A 25,016-nucleotide genomic window follows, 5' to 3' on the forward strand; every position below is an offset into this window, starting at 1 on the left:
TGGTGGTAAAGAGAGGGGAAAATAAAACAAACAATAGGCATGTTCAAATTCTCTGAATCGGGTAGTTGCAGCTTCTCTCCTATACTCCCACAGGACTGGTTTGGAAACTAAAAATAAATTATGGTAAAAATGCATTCATCACATGCAAATCAAATACTGGAAGAGAAGACCACTCATAAATGCCTATTGAACCAACTGAAATTTTCACATCTTCCTCCTTATCTTGTATTTCTAATTAACAGAAAAAATGGAACTATCTAAACAATAGCATATGGTAAAAATGAAAAGCAAGAAACAATTCTTCAACCTCATCTTAATGAAATGGAGATGAAATGACTACATTCTTCTGTATATGTTCAACCACTCTTCTTATTTCTTTTAATAACAACTTTCTATGCAGTTTTTTTTTTTTGTTCTCTTTAAGCCCACTCATTTCTGCTCTTTTAACAGAACAAAGAGAGAGCAAAGAGCAAGTGATATCTGGATGCTAGAGGAGATGAAAAAGCCAATCAAATAATCACTCACATGCATTAAGCATTCTAAGTCTGACAAATTTTAACTTTATATTTGCACCTACTGAAACACCATAGCACACACAAAAATAGAAAACAAAAGAGGAGATTAGTTGTTGCAGTGGCCTCAGTACTGAAAGGCTAAGTCAAAGTATGACTCAAATAGCAATTTCAGAAAGCCAGTACAGATTTATGTAGAATTTTAAAATAAAAAAGCTAAGTATAGCTAGTGCAGCTACAACTACAAAGTGGCATTAAGAAAAAAATTTAATAAACTGCTGAGAAGCCTTTAGTTTCACATTAACATCAAGTCAAATACATATGGTACTAAATTATGGTCACCTAAATTGCTAAAAAAATGTGAGGATTCTGAACAAATCTTTAAGACAACAAATAGAATACTACAGAAAAACAATAGCATGAAGCAAAACAATTCTGGTTTGTTGCAACCTACATAATAGACTATTTCTAATTATATATTACTGATCCTTCTTAAGCAGTAGTAATCAAAGCCTATAGACTTTTAAACAAAATAAAAAACATTATGCTGCTTAGTTCATTTTCTCTCTAGTTAATTTTCTTACCTTTTTTTTATCTGAGAACCACTTTCAGTTGATGAAGTTTCTGACAAAAAAGAACAAGTTTATTGTTCTTTCAAAAAAATTACTATTTTTTTACATAGTGCTAAAACTTCTTCTTACAATGAATTAAATTGTTCTATTCTAATCTACATGCTCTCAACTTTAAATTTACCTTTGGCTAATTTGTCTTACCTGACCTAAAAAGGAGGGAACAAGGGCTCCCAAATTCCTTGTACAGACCATGCAGTCACATAGCTGCACCTTCAGTGCTTGGGCAAGGGGGGGCTGAAACTCTAGTGGGGTTCTGAGTCCTGAACACCTAAAGGCTTGCTTACAAAGCACGAGACAGTTTGACTTTTCCCCACTAGCCTGTCATTCCCTTCTTTAGTGTACCTGCAGCACAGCACCAAGAGTGTTGCGCCTGCTAGTGTGCAGCAGCTTCACAGTACCCAGCAAGCAACAGATGCTCTGTGGTACTGTGGCAGACAGGGTTTCCAGACAAATGTATCTCCAGCCACCCCACAGGGTGCCCAGAAATTCTGGATAAATGCTCAAACTCCTCAAACAGGGAATAGACCTAGGAAGATTTTATGTATGCTAATCCTACTAAAATGCAGTTTAGCCTTTGGTAAAACACATTTTAAAACTTCACGGGCTACTTTCTTAAGATTAAGGATTTGCCAATTAACCTGTATTACTAACTCAAAAAGCCCCACCCAGAAGTCCCTCTATCATTACTGCTGAAATCACCAAACTTGGTTGGTTGTTGTCCTGATCCAGAAATATTCATTACGTTTACCTACCAAATTCAGAAGAATTATCTCACAAATATAGTAAGCACATATTATGGCCAGCCACATAAATGCAAAAATAATCTTGAATATCCCAGAAAATAAGATTGGTAAAATAATACTGGAAATGCATATTTTGATTTATTAACCTCTGTGTTTCATAAAAGTAAGCGGTTTTCCTGAAGATACTGTTTGCCTGCTTGGTTACGCTTTAAAGCGGTAGTCTTCTTCAGGATAGGTTTAATAAAAATTTTGTTTCTGCCTTTAAGGAAAGTGGTAGTGCTCTCTGATAACCTCCTGACAATCTGTGATAATAATAAACACATTTTGTGAAGATTTTGAAAGTTAGAAAGTAAATAGCGGGAAAGAACTTTTCTTACTACTTGTACCATAGTATGTGTAACCCAGGCTTGTGTGCATTGGCAAGTCTATGGCACTAACAAAGCACATCAGATTACAGCTATTTTTCCTGACTTGAGATCTATATGACATTTGTATTCAGCTTTCTAACTGAAAACAATGAAACAATGAAATCTTCATACGGTAAGATATAGCTACATATATCGTCTCACTGAAATACATTCTTTGAATCACCATTAGCCTTGTAAACACACCTTAGCTGTTTCTATTCACCGCTAACCACCAGCCCTGAGATACACTGAAGACACACTGTCATCTACAGTAGTTAGAACAGTACTAATCCACATAGATGAGCAAGGATACCCTTTTTTCCAGAGTTAAAAAAAAAAAAAACAACAGGGGGGGGGAGCACTTCTTCAAAAAAAATTGTTTCTAAAATTTTTATTTTGCATCGCACTAGCATTTAAGGGATAAATACCATATTCTTTTTTCAGTAATTGCAATTACCAGCTAAGACATTACACAATAATAATAGTAAATTTTAGTTATTCAGCTATTACTTTTCCCCTTGGTTTTATTTTCTAAGAACACAGGAGTTGTAAACAGGCATTTCTGATTTAACATTGATCTGACAGTTACAGAAATTATTAAACACCAGAGCATTTATGAGGCTAGTGTAAATCACTAATGCTGTTACTTGCTCTGATTTTTATGCTGTTATTTTCTTGGCAAACAGAGCCAGGCTGAAACACATTCTACCATGACAGAATGCTGGGACTTTAATCTTATTTTTCCCCACGGTGCTTACAATACTTCTCTGGGATTTCCCCAAAGGAATATTCCATAGTTTTATACCGTGAGTTAGGTTTTTTAATTTCGTGTTTCTTATATATCATGATCTTGCAGAAGTGTTTCAATTAGTGTTTCAGAATAATTTTCCACGTTTTGGAAACAGCATAAGATTACTATTCCATTTAAGCTTCCTTATATCAAGTTGAACACAAAAAAGAGCAAAAGATACATAAATGACACTTACAACAATACTGTAAGCTTTTATAAATAGGTTTTGAGCTTACTCTTGTTGAAAGAATGTTTTTAAAGATAAATCTACTGCTTGACCGGCATGATTGCAGCCAAACTATTCACTGTTGATAAAAATCTAAGAGAAATGCTACTCAGGACTCCAATAACAGCATTCATCAGAACAGTGCTAAATATCAAATGGCCTGAGTATGTAAGTGAAGTGGCACACAGTTCACCTACAAATGTTCTACAACACAAAGCAGAAGTCATCAATATTACAAATGAAAACTTGTTCTTCATAATTTTTCTGTAAAGTGGGTTATCATCATGTTTATTTCTCATATTTCAGCTATATCATTGTAGCAGGGTATATACTGTGATATTCTCAGAGAAAAATAGGTGGCAATTAAGTACGTTTCCTTTGACACAAACTGAGTCTAGAGTGTGCAGCATCATGGCACAATCAAACTGGATGAGAAACAACAAAAAGGAACAGTAGGAACAGAAATAAGGTACTCCAAGAGCATAATGCCTGATAATCTTCTATATTTGAGAGAAATCAGTCCAGGCAATTAATATTTTAACATACAGAATTCTAGTTTTTCTCCCTTTATTATATGAGAAACCCGTGGATTCTTCTGAAACACACATCAAATGTAACTTAACTTCTTTGTTGGCCACGCAAGTATGTGTAAATTTCAGACAGGCTATAAGCCTCACAGATTGCTTTTTGCCATGATACATTGTCACCATACGAATTATGCTCCTTATAATGCAAATTATTATGCTGAAAAAAATAATTTTTAACTCGCATTAATAGCAACAAACTATACAGATCAAATAATGTAATACTTATTTTTACCCAAATGAACAGAACAGTTTTGAATTAGACAAGCAATAATGACCTTCTTTCAGAAAAAGTGTAGTCTTTTTTTTTTAAATCGTAGGGGTCACTCCTGTTGATAATAAGCACCATATACACTTAAGAGCTAGCATTTCCAATGATCCAAATTACAATAGTGAGAAAAAAAAATCTTCCTTACCTATGTATACAGTTTTTAGATTCAAGATATGCCATACCAGAAGCAGCATCTAATGAAAATTTTACCAACTGTTTCGTTTTTAGCTCATCCTTCTTTTTTCTTAAAAAGGACAGGAAATCACCTCCTAGAAAAACAGATGGACAGTAAGACACAACAGACAGGATACTCACATTTATCTCTCATTAGGGGTATGAGACCAAACAAAATGCAGCTATTAGATGCTCTCCTCAACCTGCCAGTTTGAAGCTAGCCTAAGAAAAAGGAAGGAACTCATCTTTCAAAATGCAGTTTCCCTAACTCCCCTTAAATACGAGGTGCTTAAAAGTGAAAGCTGCACACCATGTTTTTGATATACCCAAAATCTTCACCAGTGTACATTAAATACAGACTTATATGAAAATTGTTGACAAAAATGATTGATAATTTGTGATAAATACATTTCTCTAATCACAGAATGGTTGCTGTAGGTGTTTATAAAAATTGTGAATAAAGAGGTTAGATCCTATTAGTTACATGAGAGTAATTAATTTTTAATTGATCATTTGCAGTGGTGTTTCTTCAATTCTACACTGATGTGTTTGGAGGGGTAAAAAAGTGTTTTACTTCTTGGGCAATGTTAACTGCCTATTCGACACTGGCAGTTGAACATAAACAACTATTACTGTGACTTCACAGGCTTCTTTCTTGGAGGAACAAAGTTGCTGTCCTGTTGTCTGAGGAGGAGAAGGGGTCAGCGTGGAGGATTTCCAAAAGGGAATTTGTGTTTGTAAAAAAGTTTCTGAAGAACTAATTTAGAGCAATGATAAGCAGAAGAGACATTATATTAGCACTGCAATGCCACATTCTGATTGATATAACTCTATTAATAAAGATTTTTTTCTAAAATACATTTTATTGTTGCAGGCAAGGACAAAAAAATCAACATGGTGGAGCTTTCCACATCAGAGTATTTATTTGTTAGTGTGTAGCCAGCCATTGCTCCAGTCTTTGTTTCTTGTAACTTTGCAAATAATATACTGTTACACAATTTTATGTACTGCCTTTCTTAGCAGGGTGAGAAGACACTATATATTAAAAGTTTCATATGGGATTTTCTTAGGAGGCCATTTCTATTTATATTTGATATTGTAAGAAATAAAATCAGAAAATATTAAAGAAAAAAGTATGTGGTTATGAAGTGTAACTCCAATACCCTTCAAATATTAAGTTGGAGTAACTGTAAACTGGATTAGCACTTTAACGGCCAACTGCTTTGTTTATTCATCTTGCTTTTAGTACAAATGATCTGGATATGATGGCTTTATGGGGTGTCCCTTAATGAAAACTCCCAGAAAATAAACACCTGATAAACCATAAATAAAACCCACTGATTCAATTTTTGCTTGATTCCTTTTTTTGTAAACAGTAATTTTACAGGAAAGCCAGAAAACCCTCTATTTTCACAGAATCATATAATAGTTGAGGTTGACAGGGACCTCTGGATGTCATCTGCTCCAACGCCCTGCTCAAGCAGGATCACCTAGAGCTGAGTGCCCAGGACCATTCCCAGATGGCTTTTGCATATCTCCAGGGAGGGAGATTCCACAACCTCCCTGGGCCACCTGTGCCAGAGCTCGGTCACCCTGACAGTGAGAGTGTTTCCTGATGTTCAGAGGGAACCTCCTGTGTTTCAGTCCGTGCCCACTGCCTCTGGTCCTGTCACTGGGCACCACTGACAAGAGCCTGGCTCCATCCTCTTGGCACCCTCCCTGCAGGTGTTTATATGCATTGATGAGATCCTCCCAAGCCTTCTCTTCTCCAGGCTGAGCAGTCCCAGCTCTCTCAGCCTGTCCTCACAGGAGAGATGCTCCAGTCCCTTCACCATCTTGATGGCCCTTTGTGGGACTATCTCCAGTATGTCCACGTCTCTCTTGTACTGGGGAGACCAGAACTGGACACAGTACTCCAAGAGTAGCCTCAACTGTGCTGAGCAGAGGGGAAGAATCACCTCCCTCGATCTGCTGGCAACACTTCTAATGCAGTCCAGGATACCATTAACCCTCTTTGCTGCAAGGACACATTGCTAGTGCGCGTTCAACTTGGTGTCCACCAGGACCCCCAGGTCCTTATCTGCCAAGCTGGTTTCCAGCTGGGCAGCCCCAGCATATACTGGTGCCTGGGGTTGTTCCTCCCCAGGTGCAGGACTTTGCACTTCTCCTTGTTGAACTTCATGAGGTTCCTGTCAGCCCATTTCTCCAACCTGTCCAGGTCCCTCTGGATGGCAGCAGGACTGGTTATCGGCCCTTCCTCCCAGTTTTGTGTCATTAGCAAATATTCTGAGAGTACACTCTGCTCCACCATCCAGATCATTAATGAAGACGTGAAACGGTATTGGACCCAGTACTGACCCCTGGGGTACATCACTAGTTACGAACCTCCAATTTTCTTAATGTTCTAATTAAATAGGTGAATATAATTATCCAATACATTCTTTCTTGAGTGACAAATTTCTGGCAGTTTTTAAAAAGCAGTGCACGTAACAGCAAAATAGAGTGTGTTTAGGGCATATATAGTCTATTTTCAATTTGTAAGAGTAACAAAGGGTTTGTATCAACCACATAATCCAAAACTATGGATCATCTATGTATTTAAAATTAGACTGCCAGAACACATTGTTAAAGTGCAAGGATGAAAGCAAAGGTGAGTGATCTTTTTTACTCACGAAGCAGTGAATGCTCTCGTGTTGGGCCAACCAGAACCCCCCAGGTGAGCAAGCAAATACTGCATCCCAAGTACACCAATAGTGCTGCTGGCATGCACGGAGCCCACAATGACCTTTACTCCCATGCTGGGTAACACACAGATGGAAAATCAGGAGCTGACTGGATGCCCTTGACTCTAAAGCCAGTTTGAAATACCTTCTGTTTTACGAAAGATAGTTACACACATTAAATCTCCAAAGCCTGACTGGGTGAATCTTGGGGTACTGAATTTTAAATTCTGATGAATCTTAAAAGAACAGAATACTATTGCAAACTGGACTGGGTAACAATTGCCTTTCCTTTAAACTGAGGTTACTGACATAGTCTGGTAACTGGCAAAAAATAGGTATTGCCAGAGAGAAGGAAGATAAACACTCCATTGAAGTATGTGTAATTTCTTACACATGTGAACAGAATTATTCTGGTTATAGCAGACAGTTAACAATAATTTTGAAGCAATTCCCCCCTCCAATACATAAAAACAAGCTAATGAAAATAATTTTGTTTATATATTGAGAACTCACTGCTCTGTACGTAGGAATCATCTTTTAATTAGTAAGTATGATTATATGCCTTTATAAACGTGAAAGTCTTCCAATCTTGACAAATTGTGGCATTACTTGAATGACAACAGCAAATCAAGGAAGCTTACAGAAAAAACATATAAGACCATCCTAAAAAAACCCCTACCCTTGATCAACCAATGTTCCAAAATTGAAGACTGAGAATTTCTAACAACTTACTGCATGAAGAACTGAAAAGACAGATAAGCTTAGTTTGATACACAAAAAACCCCACCAAGATACCTTCTCACATAGCCATACTAAAAGTGAAGGAACAAGTTCTAAGTAAGAAAGGTCTATTTATAAAAAGCGTTATAACAACATTGGTGTGAATCTAAATTCATATTCCTCACAATTTGTATAAACTCTTTCTACAAATGAGTTACTGCTCTCCATAATCAACAGTAAAAAATCTGTTCTCAAATAACAAGCCATTAAAGATAACAAGGTATCAAAAGAAAAGCTAACCATATCCATTAAAAAAATTAGAAACAATACATGTTATAAATTTGTTTCTAATATGCTCAGGCAATCAGATTAAGATCCTAATTTTCATCAGTTCATTTCTGGACAGGATTAAAAACTGCTCAGTTCCTTACATCAGAGTATGTGAAACTCGCAGAGCACAAGCCTGTAACTTCCCAATGCAATCATACCATCAGGAAATGATTTAGACCTGCTAATTTTCAGTGTTTGGCATGTACAGTATGAACTTCTAGAGTTTTGAGCACAACCAGCACAGTATACTCGAGCTGTATACAGTGTATTTTATGCCTGTCACCAAAACACAGTTTTATTAAAATTATCTTAATCTGTCTCAGAGTCTCAACAGTGAAAAAAGTCAGCAAAAGTTATGTTTTCACTAGCAGTTCTGTTTTCTTGTATCTGTCCTTGCACAGAGATGACAAAAATGTCTTTTAAATACTCTGTTCAACATTGATTTGAAAGCACTATTAGTTGCAGACAAAATAGAAGAGCATAGTGATATACATCTCATTCTGTGCAAGATATGTAACTTAAGGTTCAATCAGATTATGCTCATCATTGTGATACCAACATAGGCTTAAGTGTCTGTCCTTTAACTAACAGAATTACTAGTAAATTCTGACTTTTACTGTCTACTGTGGCCAATGCTCCAGCTATTCATCTTCAAAGGAAAGCATCCACATGAATACCTTCAAATCTGAGTTAAAGAGGATTTCACTACAAACCCTTCAGTGTAGAGGGCTACATAATATTTTAATGTGCTTAAAACAAGTTTAAATATAAAACACCCTAATTCACTATTTGCAGCCTATAGTGTCAGAGCATTATCTCCAATACAATAACTGCTGATAGAAATGAAATTAACAGACCAATTAAGGCTATGAAACAACTGAAACAAAACTAGATAAGTACACAATAGTAAGTAATGCTTTCTCTTATATGTGGAATTTCCATTGTGTTCTACAGGGCTACTTGTTACTCCAGTTAATGGCACACAACAGCAGCAGGAAATGAGGTTTGCTCCAACCACTCTAAGTATTACAGAAATAATTAGACCATTATAGTATTATCACCAAGCAGAAATCGACTCCCTGTTTTGGGTTTACAGGAGGATAAATAACAGTACTGGAGTGTCTGCCTAATATGATAGAATTATTTTACCAAGTAGATGATAAAATGTATATATAAGCAGAAGCTCTATGAGAGTAGCCTGCTATAATTGGATTCCTGAAAACAGTCCTTCATGTGAATGTGAACTATTTCTCATTACATGCAGAAATTTTAAAAGGGCAAAAATACCACATAGCAGCATCTCCTAGTGTTGGCCATAGTTTATAGCATAAACTTTATGCTGCATGTTAAGTAGTATCTTATGGCAATATAACAGTTCACTTAACGGCACACACAAAGTAAGCTAATGTTTTGTAAGAGAAAAAAAAACTATCAGTGATCTGTGAGAAGAAATCAGAATAGAAGAAACAGCACTGAAATATGTTAAAACCATTTACAAAATATTTAATTATGGCCATGTCTGACTTTAATGGCATTTACAATCAACTGTGAGTACATACTTCAGTGTTCTCCTGAGCTGATGCCCAAAATGGTACCTACCTACTTGTTCTAAGCACTCTTGGCATTATTTTGATAATAAGTATTGACACTGAACATAACTAAAATATAGTTTGGAAATTATGGTGGGAAATCTCCCCCTTATTGAAATCTAGATATATAGACATACGTCATTTATATATTATATCTATATAGTATCACACTGTTTTAATAATGTTATAAACAATAATCATACAAATATTAATAAATGTGTTAACATAATAGCAATTATTAAGAATGATATGGAATGATATATTATATTATTTACATATAAGTTTTAATAAAGTGGGATAATTTCCTTTACTAAACAGTCTTGTTAAGTAGCAGGTTTTTTAGAGTCCACTTAATTGTTCTTATATTTATACACACATTAATCATGCCGATGCAGCATGCTTCTGGCCATACCACTTAATGGTCACCTAACAGAGATGAGCTCCATGATTCAATATTCATAATTATTTTACAAGCTATTATAATATTATTTAAATGGCCTTTATCTGCACCTGTATTTAAGTATTTATAAATTTGAGGATTCATATGGTTATTCTTTTGTCTAACGTACAGAAAGAAATTTAGAGTATCTTTATTGCCCGGTATCTCAATCCCATATACATTATCAACAAAATGAACCCAAACACATCTACTTAAAACTACAAATTTAAAATAGTAAACATGCATTTGTAGCAATTCTAGAAGTTATTTTTTTTAGAAAGTAAGCAGTTATTTGACAAACTATTAAAAATGTAAGGGTTTAGAAATGATGAAGCACTCATTTTCCTTAAAATAGTGTGCCTTCACTTTTCAGCTAATGGATCATTTATATGTATGCAATGAAGAGCTTTCACTTTTTTTTTTTTTTTTTTAATTTTATATAGGTAGTAACAGAAACTGTAAATAAGCCCAAGGTTTTTCAACTGCCTACAGAGTACTAATGTGGAATCCAGTTAGAACTTCATTTTTTCTGTTAAGCAAAGCAAACAAAAGTTGCTATAATCATACAAAGTTTTGCTATAGTAATAGTAACAAAGGTAGTAATGAAGTACCAGTGGAAATGCATGTATTTTAAAACAAAAGATCAAAGAAAAACCCAAGAGTTGAAAGAATGGCGTGCACTGACAGCCAAGGACATGATAAACAGCAACAAACAGGTAAACACAGAGAAGATGTTGCTTGCACTGGGACTGTAATGCAGACTTTTTAGCAGAAGACCTGTGAGTAGACCACAATGGAGATGACTCACTAGCACAATAACTACTATAAAATGAAGTTGAGATGAAGGTTACAACACATTATATGTACTATGTCACTTCCTTTTAACGGGATGGCAGACTATAGACATGTGATATTCAACATGAGGAAAATACTGACAATGGTTAGCAACTTCGCCTTAGATTTAAGGTGGATCAAATAAGCTAGAGTGTGCAGCCAATGATCCTACCACATTAAGTACTTATTCCCAAATGGCATGAAAGCCTGTCCAAAACCAAGTCTGTGATCATCAGGGCAATCACGTTGGTGAGGGGCCTGGAGCACAAGTCTTACGAGGAGCAGCTGAGGGAACTGGGGCTGTTTAGTTTGGAGAAAAGTGGAGGGTGAGGGGACACCTTATCGGTCTCTACAACTACCCAAAAGGGGGTTGTAGTGAGGTGGGTGCTGGTCTCTTCTGTCAGGTGGCTGGAGATAGGATGAGAGGAAATGGCCTTAAGTTGAGGCAAGGGAGATTTAGGTTGGATATTAGGAAAAAATTTTTTTACTGAGAGGGTTGTCAGACGTTGGAATAGGCTGCCCAGGGAAGTGGTTGAGTCATCATCCCTGGAGATATTAAAAAAGCGAGTAGATGGGGTACTTTAGGACATGGTTTAGTGGGCATGGTTGATGGTTGGACTCAATGATCTTGAAGGTCTTTTCCAACCTAAATGATTCTATGATCTCTCAAGAAGAAACCAGAAATCATAGCGAGACATCAGTAGCCAGCATCCCTTGTCCTGTGTGATGCACAAAATAATACTGCCCAGTCTACATGGACTCTGTTTTGGTATTGTGGCTATGAGGACATAGGACTATGAGTGGGTAGATACAACTTACTTCAGAAATTAACTAAAAGGAGAATCATCTTCCCCCAGGAAGTCTTCCATTCAGTTTTGTTTCATTAAATCATATAATTGCACTATGGTTAAAAACCAATAATCACTAGCCTTGAAAAGGATTCCAAGGTCATGATAGCCCATGTGAAACAGAACATACATAAAGAACAGGGGTTTTTTAATCTAAAGAAAAACAATGGACATTTTTTAAATGCAGACACATTAAATAATACATATTTAACTTGAAAGTTGTTCTAGGTAAAGCAAAAATAATAATGTGAAGGAATACGAACAAATAAAACTAAAGAAGTAAGATGCATACAGAAGTTCTTGCAGCTACCAAAACACTTTGCTGACTTTCTATGTTTGGTTGTTTTTATTCAGTTTTCAAACAGATTTTCTAGTTTCATCTACTTGCTGATATATTTTTCTACAATTTTGATACAAAATACAGTATCATCAAAGGCTAAAATATTTGAAAAGATAAAATCAAACTCTGGTCTCAAATGTTAGAATTATAGAAAAATGTATAGTGGAGCTTTGGTTTTGTTTTATCAAATAGAGAAGCTCTATGGTAAAAGGAATTTTTAATCACCACTACCTGCACCCCAGCAAAGGAATCTGACAGTTCCCCCTTTTCTCCTAATATCTCACAGCTGGGAACCACGCAGCAAATAGGGCGGCAGAGGCAGACATGAATGTACAAAACTAAGAAGAAGGGAAGAGAGGGAGAAATGGGGTCTGTATGTGTGCATGTTCATGTGTACTACAAGAGGGCTGGGAGGGAGAGGGTGAAGTTGGACATATATACGGAGAGAAGGAATCCATGGGAGGGTGTCTGTCTGGTTCATAGGGTGATGTGCCCAACAAGAGAGAGGTGGCAGAGGTAGAAGCATGGCACATTGCAGAGAAGCAGAGACAAACTAAAATGGAAGCCGGAAGCTTAGCTGAATGCAAGAGGAAAGGATAAAGTAAGACACAAAAATTAGAGAAACAGACAGGGGGCATATTTGTGTGAAGAGAAACAGTAGGGTAGACAGAAGTTGGCTTTAGCAACAGCTGGGTATTGAGCCAGATAACTTATCTGACTAGACAAAAAAATAAGAATTGAATGGAACACAAAGCCAGACAGTCACTATCACTGTTAAAAATCTGCACCTTATCTCTAATTTGAATTTGGCTATAATGTGACTGACCATTTTTTTTGGTTTCACTGATTTTGACAGCATGCAGTAAAGATTCACGATTTGACTGTAAGATAGGACACAGGTCTGAAATTTGCTGGCAAAAGTCAGCTACTGAAGATGCACAATACAACCAATGCGGCAGATCATGCAAAGCTTTATTAAAGTTTTAAGGCATCTCTGAAGAGAAGCAATTGGAAAAAAACCTGAATGGTCTCTGTAGAGATCTCACTACCTCTAGAAGAAGGAAACAGAAAAAACCCCATGATACAAAGTAGAAAACACAGCAGCTGAATCACATAATGTGAAACTTAAAGTTAACATTTTTTTCAGCATCGATCAGCATTCCAAGACTGTGTATGAAAACAGCTGCACCTCAGAGACAGCAGGGCTAACCTTAGGCTCAGGTAAGCCATAGCATACACATACTTCAGCTAGTCTTAGCATGAACTCTCCTTTATTCAAGATGATAATTCATTTAGCAGAAAAGCTCAGATAATATGGATATCATACATCACATCAAAAAATGAATTATACATACCTCAGTCTCAGCACTGAGACTTTGGTTATAAATGGGCTTGTTGGCATCGGTGCAACTAACAGCAGAAGTACATGGAGTCAGCTGTGGTTTGGTGCTATACCCTAAAGTATCACTACATACAGAAAATAAGAGTAATTCCATAAAAGATATAGAAGATTGTACCAGCTCTACCTTAGCACCAGCTATAATGGATCTGTAGGTATTTCTCCACTTCATGCTGTGTAGCCATCTTTTCCAACAAAGGCCAAAAAGAGGGCCTGATAAGTCAGGCACAATACTGGGCTTTATTGGCAAATGCTTCTGATCTAATATGCCCTGTGGAAGTAAAAAGTGCTGTAACATACAGAAAGTAGCAACGGAGTCACCTTAATTTCAGAAGAGATGGAGTGAGTAAGCCAAACTGGTGATGCAGAGACTGACACTAGGCCTAGTAGATGTAGAAATAGAACGTATGTTTAGACTCAGTGTATTGCTAAATAAAAGACTCAGGAATTTGTTAGAAGGTTAACAACTGTCTCCATAAGTTGATTTACGTAGACAAGCCAAGGACATAAAGCACAAGATGCCTGTGTCTGTAACATAAGACAAGATAACATGCCCTGTTTGAGGAGGTATTCTGTTTGATAAGAAAATATGTTCTGTCTCTTGTGATGACTGAGCCAAAAGCTAGGTGATAAGCAGAGAAGTTGTTTGTGGGTCCCAGAAGGGGACCGTACTGCGCAAACTCATACAACAAGGGTCAAACAGCGGACAAGTGAGGAAGACTATGGAAGACCGCCAGAGGACTCCAGAAAATCACCAAAGACCCTCAACGTGCATGCGTAAAGGACATTTACATATGCTAATGACTTCTTGGAAAATCAATGAATATGTATATTATTTCTCGGAAATTTTATGAATATGTATGTAAGACATGTATTTAACTTATACAATTAGTCCCAGACGGGAAGCATGTTTGGAGGAGCGATCCCCCGTGCTTCCAGCACTGCAATAAAGAATACTTAACTCCATCACCGAATGCTCATTTTGAGAAACAATCTGCAGGCAAGATAGCATGAACAGGATGCAGAGGTAAACCCAGAGCTTGGCTTAAGAATGGCTTATCAGATTCTGTTACAGGCCCTACAGAAATGGCTATACTCTTTCTGAACGTGCCTGGGAGCCAGTGTGGCTGAAATCGAGCAGTGCTGCACCTGAGCAAATAAAACCTGTACCTCTGAATTGTTTCTGCATCAATGGCATAGGCAAATGATTCAGCACAAATCTGAACAGGTTACCTTATGCAGTTGCAAAGATGGATATTACGACCTTGCTGAACTCCACTTTGAAAGCTAGCTACATATGTCTAGATGTGACATATGAAGCCAAATATACATAGTTGAAACCTAATTCAGACAACCTTCCCATACTATTAGATTACTGGATGTTTTCATAGCTGCTTATATGTACAAGCGTAGCTCAATCTGTTTCCAGCTGCAAGTCTTCAGCAAATCTACTCTAATGTATGTCAGCATAAGCCTAAATAAAACATGGAACAAAAACTCTGTGTCCAGTTAAGTAGGGAGTTGCTTTTTTTGCAACCATGTATCCATTATCAAATTTAGTATTAGAATAAAAAATGTCCAGAAATGCCCACTGGGAAGGAGGTGTGGGAACCACACTCAGAGCAGATCATTGAAAGAATAGACTAAATAAGGTCTGTGGCCACAGAATGGATTTGAAAACAAGAAACAACTCCAGGAAAACTGTTCAGAACTGTATGAAGTAAGGATCTGGTACAGAAAGGAGATCTAGTTTTCATAATATTTTAATATGTAATATCCTCATAATTTATTATATTATCATAACATATATGCTAGAGGAATCTAAATTAAGACTCAACAGATAAGCCAGATTCTCTAATTGCTTATTTTTGAATGCCTGACTTAGCAAAAAGAAAATTATTTCAAAGTATTTCTGGAGATATAATTTTAACTATGTTGATTATAAAAATGTTAAAATATATAGAAACCTGAAACAGAAAGTAGGCTATCAGCTTGTGAATAAATAGTCCAACAGCTAAAAGGATTAGGTCACAAAAAATGTGACTGCAAGTTTCCTTCTACTACCTTGAATTAATCATTGGAACATCTACAGATTTTTGCATCTACTGTCAATTGGACAAATCCTTCCCGAGAGAGCTGGTGCAGGCATGATGATGGCGTTTATCTTGACAACTTGTGCAGACTCTTTTTGCTGGAGGGACACAAGTACCTTTGAAGGTTCTTCTACAAGATAAACTGCTGAAATAGTTGCATGAAGTGATAACTGCACCACAGCATTACACATCTATCTTCAAAACACCCCACTGTAGAACACACAGTTCATGAACATGCCAAGTTCCTATCTCTAGATTAAATTCTCCTTTCAGGGCAAGCTAAAATTCAAGTTGATTGAAATGAACATAAAGAAGAAAGAATTTTGTGGCTTGGGATTGCTTTTTGCATCTTACAGATTACATTTGATTTTGATTTGTTTTCTCCCCTAAACCTAGCAAGAGAAAAAAACATTCAAAGTTTAAAGGGACTCCAGCAATTTGTTTTTGACTACATGGGAGACTGCATGATAAATTAAGAGCAGATGAAAACACAGTTAAGTGATCTGAAGTGTTTCAGTGAATTAAAATCCCTTATTCTCAAAGTAGAAATATGATAATAAGTTCCATGATCACTAAGAGAGAAGTTAGGATCAGAAAGAATAGTGAGGAAGGGTAAAAGAGATGGGTATTCTAGTTTCTTCTTTTCCTATCTTTTCCCATGAAAAGATGCTGAGTTCACTTTGAAAGGAGAAAAGAACAGGAAGCGGGTTTTGTCAAGCCCTTCACCATTTTCCTGATAATCTTCTCTACACCCTATCAAAATCCAGCATCCTTTTGTCTCAGGTTATCAGTCTGGACTCTGGCCAGCTTACAGATAATGCTAGCAGTGTTCCAGGCAGTCTCTCTGATCATCATCTAAATTTGCTAAAAATGAACTGTTATGAAAACTCCTTTATGCCCTGTGTGGCCTTAAGAGACACCAGCAAATTGTTCTTTTCCTGTTCTGAATACCAAAGCAGCTCCTCATAATTACCTCCCTTTCTTCAGCTTTAAGGTCAACAACACCGGATAAAGCACAAAAAAACCCGCTGGGAAAACAGGCACAGAGCAAAGAAAAATGAATAAAATAACCTAGAAAAGATGAGTAAAATGCTCAGTTTTTTAGATTGATGTGGCATCACAGAAAGTTACATGCTTCCTTACACTGTACTACAAACCATACTTTTACACAAAATTCTGCTGTTCCTCATTTTGGCAACCATCCCTGACAAAGGCTTATCTGCTTTACCAAATTCCTGTGGTGAAGGACTGCATTCACAGTCTCGAATATGCAGCAACCCTCACCAAACAATTTTAAGACCAGTATCCCACCTTTACTACATTACTTTTCAATCAGGTTGGTCTAGTCCATACGACAATACAAACTCATGGCTCTATAGTAACATCATGCATTTTTCAAATCACAACATCCGGGGCTTCTTTTCCTGCAATTCATTAGCAATTCTCACTTTAACTTCTTCCGTCTTTCTTAGGATAACCTGAATACTCTAAATGTATCACAACAGATTATTAAAAAGTTACTGTATTATGTTATGAAATAATGCAGTATTCATATTTTTAGATCAGAAGATACCAGAAAAAAACAACTCCATCAAATACCACCTTTGCAAAAACCTTATCAAACCATCTTAGCCAAAATTTCAATATAAAGTAGTACAAAAAAAGGAAGAATAGCAACCTATATGATTATCAGAGTTCTTCATAATACTAACAGGTTCCAATATTATAATTTTTCTAAGCAGAACTTTTGAAAGTACTTGGGCAGTATACATCTGCTTGAGAGTTGTACTCTGCTTCTCCTGGAGCTGATCTGAATAATTTCTATTCCTTCAATGCAGGATTTAAAACTCACTGCATGATACTGCAATTACAGCAAGATTTAATTCACTGTCTTGTAAAATAAAACATGCCTTTTTGGGATGGAGTTCTTATCAGCTATGTGCTAACACAGCATCTGAAATCTGCTCCTGGGCAGTGGAGACAGAAGAAGAAACTGGCAGTCAAATACTCTTTTTCTTTATTCAGTAGCCTCACTGGAGTCAGAATCAGTACGGAAACTTTACATGCTGTATTCTCTCCAAGTATTGCTGCAAGGTAAAGCCCAGGGTCATAAACCAAGTTTACAGGCTCCTTATCTGAATAACAGCTTACTATTAGAACACAGTCTTCCACTGGATGCATCCTACTTACTGTGCATATGCTACGCAGAAGATCAGCAAATGCTCAACAAATTAGATGGTGTGGCTCACTGTGCAGAGAACTCTACAAGAAATTACACTAATTCTGGATGTCATACCATGTGCTCTCTGTCTCAAGACATCACACCACGTGCCCAGGGAGCTGAGATTACTTCAGGGTCTGTACCTAGAAACCAGCACATTTGACTTACCACATGAGTGCAGAAGGCATGCACATATACATTGTTCAGGCCCATCCTAAATAAAGAGTCCTAATAGAATGTGAAGAGTAGAAGCTAGCAATATGAAATCAGAAAATATGAGCAAAGGTAAGTGTATAGCAAAATAGAAATAGAAGTCCAGTTTCTATCAGGAACACAAAATGCATGCAAAAAATCAGCATATAAATGCATGGGTATTGCGCTCCTCAAATTTGCTATCTTTCTACAAGTCTTAGTATTTTCAAACTGGTAACTACAGTTGTCACAGAGAAAAAGTCATAATTACCTGTCCTGGTTTCATCTGGGATAGAGTTAACTGTCTTCCTAGTAGCTGGTACAGTGCTATGTTTTGAGTTCAGTATGTGAAGAATGTTGATAACACACTGATGTGTTCAGTTGGTGCTCAGTAGTGTTTAGTCTCAAGTCAAGGATTTTTCAGCTTCTCATGCCCAGCCAGCGAGAGAGCTGAAGGGGCACAAGAAGTTGGCACAGGACACAGCCAGGGCACCTGACCCAAACTGGCCAACGGTGTATTCCACACCATGGGACGTCCCATCTAGTATAGGAACTGGGAAGTGGGGGCGGGGAATCGCCGCTCGGGGACTGGCGGGGTGTCGGTCGGCGGGTGGTGAGCAATTGCCCTGAGCATCATTTGTACATTCCAATCCTTTTATTACTACCCTTGTCATTTTATTAGTGTTATCATTATCATCATTAGTTTCTTCTTTTCTGTTCTATTAAACCGTTCTTATCTCAACCCACGAGTTTTACTTCTTTTTCCCGATTCTCTCCCCCATCCCACTGGATGGGGAGGAGTGAGTGAGCGGCTGCGTGGTGCTTAGTTGCTGGCTGGGGTTAAACCATGACACTACCAAACAAGAAGAGGAAATCTCTGTGAGAAGTTCTCCATTAACAAAATGTTGTAACAAAGATCATTTCCGAAGAGAGTTGTTTTCTGTGTTCCTAGTCTACTAAAAAATTCACAGACAAAAAACTTTGCCACTGTAAAATTCAGGTTAATTTTTATTACATGGTAGTTGAGAAGCCACACAGTAACTTCAGCATTGGGCCCTTGTAAGGATCTGGGCACTAGTTATTTTTAGTTAATATTTCAATGCCATTTAGGTGAAAAAGAATAAAATTAATTATTTGCAATAGTGCTTTAAAGTTTATTACAAATTTATCCATTATGCAATCACAAATCAACATTTTGAAACCACTTGCTTTGCTAAATTGCTTTTTCACAGCAGCTAGCTAGCATAACTTAAGCCTGCAAGTAAGATTTTTCTACAGAGCTCTGTTAACTTTCAAATATATAAAATATTTATAAGAAAAAAATTAAGGACTCATTGACTCAATTTCAATGGCTATCTTAGCAATTTGGGGAAGTTGAGGGGAGCAGAGAAAGAACAATTTTCTTAGGATTTCAAAAATCATTAATTTTATTTTTTGGTAACTCCGATTCTAAATCCTTGAATGGCAGTTTTATGTCACATCCCTTCTATACATGTAACTTTCCATGTATATATGAAGGATATTGTTGCTGCATGCATTTTAGCTTCTGTAATATATGACAGAATATTTTAATTAGTTTGTTTTTTATCAGTTAGAATAATAGCATTTAGAAAGCAATAATAAATTTAAATTATACAATAAATAAATACTGTCCTACACAAAACAGAAGCACATACCTCCCAAATAATGCTCTTTAGAATACTGATTGGGGTTTCTTATTAGGAGGTAGCCACCACAACTTACTGAGATTTTTATTTGTGGTGTGTGTGTCACAAAGAATAAACAGTTGGCAAAATAAGCTCCTCTGTATTCAGAGAAATTATTTATTATATATCTTTGGCAATAGTACCAGTTGCTTACCTGGAAAACAGGAGCACTCAGCTCTTTAAAAAATATTCCAGTAGCTTTTTTACTATATTAAAATGCAAGTTGCCTGATAAATGTTCTTTAAAATGCAAGAAAGAAGCTTATGTTGTGATGGTCATTGGGCATATTTTGTTAGACAACTGTAAAACACATCTTTGTTAAAATACAAGAATCATGCGCAGCTTAATTTCTAAAAATCATTAAGACTCTTACTCCTTTTTTTTTAATCTGGTGGATAAAGCATCCTAAGTTTGTCATCATCAATGGTATCATCATAAAAATATGGTTACAGTAACAAAAACTCTAAGTTTTTGTGTTCAAGCATGAACACATTTAAGACAAGTTCTGTCTTTTCAAGCCTTCTCCTTTCTCAGTTTAAGGACTGTTTTTCTCATTAGATGTTGTCCAAGAAGCTAGAAGGACTAGAGTAACCTTGTCCCAACTAACTCTAGAAAAAGATGCCACATTCTGCTTACAGGATGTTCCTCCCCTTCCCACCTGTAGAGGTTCCTGCAGAAAGACCTGCAGGACAAGACTGAGAAGAGAAGAGAAGAGAAGAGAAGAGAAGAGAAGAGAAGAGAAGAGAAGAGAAGAGAAGAGACGAGACTGGGCCCCTCGCAACCCAGCCAATGGCAGGGAGATATGATGTATTTTTCCACATATGCATCCCTTAAAGAGGATTTCTGTCATACAGATACACATTACATTAAGATGTTTCCCTCATTTTTTGACAGGTGGTGAATTGTGAAAAAGATAATCAAGTCTTTCTGTACTGGAGTAATCTATGATGGATTGAACTGGGTGGACATAGTGAAATCAGTATGACCAACAGCAAATAACTGAATAGAAAGTAAATGACGGTTATTTTCATTAACATATATAATTTATCCTCTACCTTTTCACTTTGCCTATGAATCTGCAACATGCTCTGCTACTTTATTTATTATTTCAGTTAATCCTTGCTACATCACCCATCTTTAAATTTCTTTATCAGTGTGATTCTCACTTTAGGACTTGCGTCACTTGTTATGTTAACACACACCCCAAGAAGAGGGATCTACCTACCAAGGATAATTGTCTTTGACAACTTGCTTTATTTCCCTGTTATCTCTTGACAACATATGGGTTATTTTTGCATGTAACAATAGATGCACAGATGCTTGAATATGCATCTGCCACCTTCTCTATTGTTTTCACTGATTACTTTATCCAGATGCATAGTTTTTAATCCCATTTACATTTGCAACAGAGGAAAAAGATTTCTCTGCAGTGACAGTTTATGACAGAATCACTAACAGAGTAGCACCTCTCCACATAAAGTGCTAAGTTTCAAAATACATTTTTAATACCTGAACAAATTAAGAATCTGAATTGAAATCTGAATCTGGAATGAAAAGCAGAACTAGCTGCTACTGAGCCACACCACAGTGGTCTCAAAAGACATAGCAAGTGTACAGCCTACATGTATTTGGGATATAAAATCAGTAGAAAAATTGCAAACATTAAACAGAACTCAGAAAACACAGGAGAAATTCCATATTTTATGGAGATGTTTCTAATTTTTTCCTTAGGGAAAAACCTGTCAGACATTTATTAATTATATGCCTTCTCAGCCATACATTTACAGAATACAATTCTAAGCTAAAACATGTCATTTTTAGTTATTAAAAAGAATGTCAGAGTTAAATTGCTTAAACACCTTCAAGCATGAACCCATTTAAGACAAAACACAGACAAAGCAGGTACTGAGAAAGTTAAGTGTTGAGTGCACGTCAACAAGCCTACCACTACTCCATTCTTCAAACAGCAGCATTAAATACCAAATCAGAGCATTAACTATTATTTTAGGTAATCTCATCCAAACTTGCCATTAGAAAACAGAAAACCATTAACATCAGAATCACAGCTTCTCTGAGCTGATCTAGGTAAGTGTTTTGTCTTTCCTCTGCCAGCTTCTTCAGAGTTGGCATCCTCATCATTTCTAGCTGATTTGGTCAGTCTCATGGTGTGTTAGCCAAGGTGCAAAAGAATACGGAAAAATGCGATGGCTTGATCATAGTACAGTGTTTATGAGGGCAGGCAGGCAAGCACAGAAGCTACCCAGAGGATTTACAGAGCAGCAAAACAGGATAAGAATTAAGAAGTTTCTTGCAAATTTAAAGCCAGGAGACAGAAGAATTTTTGGATAGACTCAGACTGCAAAACAGGTATGAGAATCAGAGAAATGTTCTCACTAATTCCTCCTTGAATTGTATTAGTATGTTTCAACAACTTGTCCTAGGCTTTGAAAACCCTGAACCAGAATGATAAAGGTGTTAAAAGATCAGGATTTGTTTTTATCTTCAGAGATGTCTGGAGAAGCTGATTACCAAAGTATGCCTTAAAACCCAGGACACTGCTTTTAGCCTCCATTTTAATAAAGTTAATCATATGTACAAATAAAATAATCTAATATAATCTAATTGAATAAAGGCAGAAAATTCCAATAGGTCAAAGATTTCATCAGTGCTCTTGTACTAAAGGCAGTACTCAAGAACTACAAACAATCTAAGTCTTCATGAATGAAACAGCTCTTAAAACAGCTTGCTGTATAATTTTGAAGACAAATCCAGTGGTATATAAAACAAATACACTGTTGCATATTAAGCAGTACTGGAGGCTACCAACCCCCCCATTTTCCAGCTGCTGAGAAAACCAACAAAAAGGTAAAATTGCCCAAAAGCTGATATCATCCCAACAATCTGAAATTCTCTCCAGCCATTGATGAATAACATCAGCTCAAGATTCCAAAAATAAATTAATAGCAACCCATAAACTAGATGATATATTTTGGTAAAGAAAAAACCTCTTATATTACCAAAGATGACTAAAATCTGAGTTATTAAAATTGAAACATTACCCAGGTGTGAAATTACTTTAAATACAAGCATCTTAACATTCACTATATAACTCGGTTGTTAAAGGACGTACCATGTAATATCTTGTCAGGAAGTAAATGAAGATAGAGCTAAGTTCAGCAAATTCTGTTGTCTGAATGGCTACGGTAAAACTCACAACAGATTTGTGGAGCTCACTCCATTCCAAAGCTAGCAGAACCTGATATTTCCAAAGATTCGCAACACAGGTGACTTTTGAGATCAGTCACAAGAATACAGATAAAGACAAATAGAAAACAATACATTTTACATTATGGAAACAATACTTATGGAAGCATACTGCAAAAAAAGGAAAAAAATTACCTGGAACAAGTTCCATAACAATATAAATAGGTTGTCGTTGTGTGCAAACTCCTATAAGTTTTACAATATTAGGATGATCATACTGTTTGAGTATTCTGCAAAACACACAGTAAGTTCATTATATTAATAAACTTTATTTACAAACTGATTAAATATTGTATGAAAATGTCTGTTACTTTAATGGAACATGTCATTACTGTTATCATAAAGAAAACAAATCAATGTAACAGATCAATCATAATGCTGTTTGAAACAAAGGGCATACCAATTCACTAATAAATCAAGATTGAACACTATATTATTCTTACTGTAATTTTATCATTTGTCTACATAACATTTGTTTATATAACTGAAAAATGCCCTGACAGGTTTGCAGTTTCTCAAGAACTCTTGTAATTAAACAGCGTTTCAGTGGTGTACCTGAAGCAGAGCTACGTCAAAAAAGCATGCACAGCATGCCTCTACACTTCCCTGCTGCACTTCTCAAAAGCACACTCATTCCAATTTTACTTTAAGAGATTAATTAATACAATAAGTTTTAGATGAATATAAAGACAGCAATTTTAATTTTGGGAATTAAATGAAAACATTTACATTTTCTTACACAGTACTTTAATAAGAATATTTGCAGCCTAAAACAGCATGCTATGATTTATAAGTGAAATGAAGGGCAAGGAAGAATTCTACACAGACATTGTAACTTAAATGTTTCTTCTACTATTTGCTGACTTAAAGGATCTCCTCCTTCTCCTTCTTTCTCCTAGGATCAAGAATAAAATACTAACCTACCTGGTACATACATATTTAGTGAGAACAATTTTTTTTTTTTCCCCCAGACTAACATTACTCCGTTAGTGGCAGGCTGCTTAACAAATGAAACACCTCTGCAGTTGCCAAGTTACGAGCCGTTTAAAATTATTCAATAGATAACAGTGGCTGATCTTCATTCTCTAAATGTAGATAGTATCTTCTACTTCTCCATATTGATCATACTAGTTTGGGAGTGAAAATGAAAACATATGAAGCTTCTTAGCAAGAGGCAGCAAGTTGATTTAAACAACTGTGAAATTATCTCAATAGACCCCTCTACCCTGGGGTCTCAGAATCGACCTATCTACATCAGCCTACATTCAGAATATGTAGCATATTGTGGCATGATTGTCATTTGAAAAGTAAGTGTTCAATCACATGCTGCCTGACACAGCATAAAATATCTCTATTGGAGTGAACTCTTCTTACAAAGAGGAAATTACTAAACTGGGTCTATACAGTAACCTAGCCACATTTGATCAGCTCTATTAGTCATGCATGTAAGGTAGGATTTATGACTGCTATAATCACATTTAAATTAACAGCATCTTCCAGTCTTCTTATCCCCATCCTCATGGCACATCTCAGAAGAAGTTCTAAATGGAAGCACTTACAACCACAAAGTTGTGTTTCATAGGCATAGCTTGCTTTGACAAAGAGGTAGTTTCAGCAAGTGCAGATGCTATTGCATTCACACATTAAAAATGTCTATGTTTAGTTACCAGGGCAACAGTTGTGGAATGTACTGAGGGAGAGAAAAGAAGGAAAAAGTTTGACTACTGCTTATTTGAATTTTTCTGAAGGTCAGATATTGTAACTCTATCTAGTAATAAAACTCGAAAAAAAAACCCACAAGTATATCATTCAATTAAATTTAGAGAACCTACCTGGCTTCTGACAGGAATTTTATTTTCAGTTCCTGAGGAAGATCTTCTTTACAAGTTTTTACAGCAACAGGAGTTTTATCCTTTAATGTTCCCTTATACACCTCACCAAAATTACCCTGAAATTGGGGAAAAAAATATTCTAAGTAA

At 36.3% G+C, this 25,016-nt stretch overlaps 1 protein-coding gene across 13 annotated transcripts in view; it reads right to left on the reverse strand.

Annotated features, from left to right (window-relative positions):
* Positions 1 to 25,016, reverse strand: part of FER (FER tyrosine kinase) — a 196,723-nt gene that overhangs the window by 48,407 nt on the left and 123,300 nt on the right. For 12 of the 13 annotated variants that reach the window (XM_049795612.1, XM_049795617.1, XM_049795618.1 and 9 more), the window contains 3 exons: positions 24,870 to 24,985; positions 23,173 to 23,267; positions 4,311 to 4,434 (listed from right to left, as the gene is read on the reverse strand). In XM_049795612.1, coding sequence (XP_049651569.1) covers positions 4,311 to 4,434; positions 23,173 to 23,267; positions 24,870 to 24,985 — 335 coding nt within the window. Of the gene's footprint in view, positions 1 to 1,106; positions 1,137 to 4,310; positions 4,435 to 23,172; positions 23,268 to 24,869; positions 24,986 to 25,016 lie in introns of those variants that run through there. The other variant, XM_049795623.1, reaches the window with a different exon arrangement.

The sequence above is a fragment of the Accipiter gentilis genome, chromosome Z (genome assembly GCF_929443795.1).
Source record: "Accipiter gentilis chromosome Z, bAccGen1.1, whole genome shotgun sequence".
In the NCBI taxonomy this organism is placed as follows: domain Eukaryota; kingdom Metazoa; phylum Chordata; class Aves; order Accipitriformes; family Accipitridae; genus Astur; species Astur gentilis.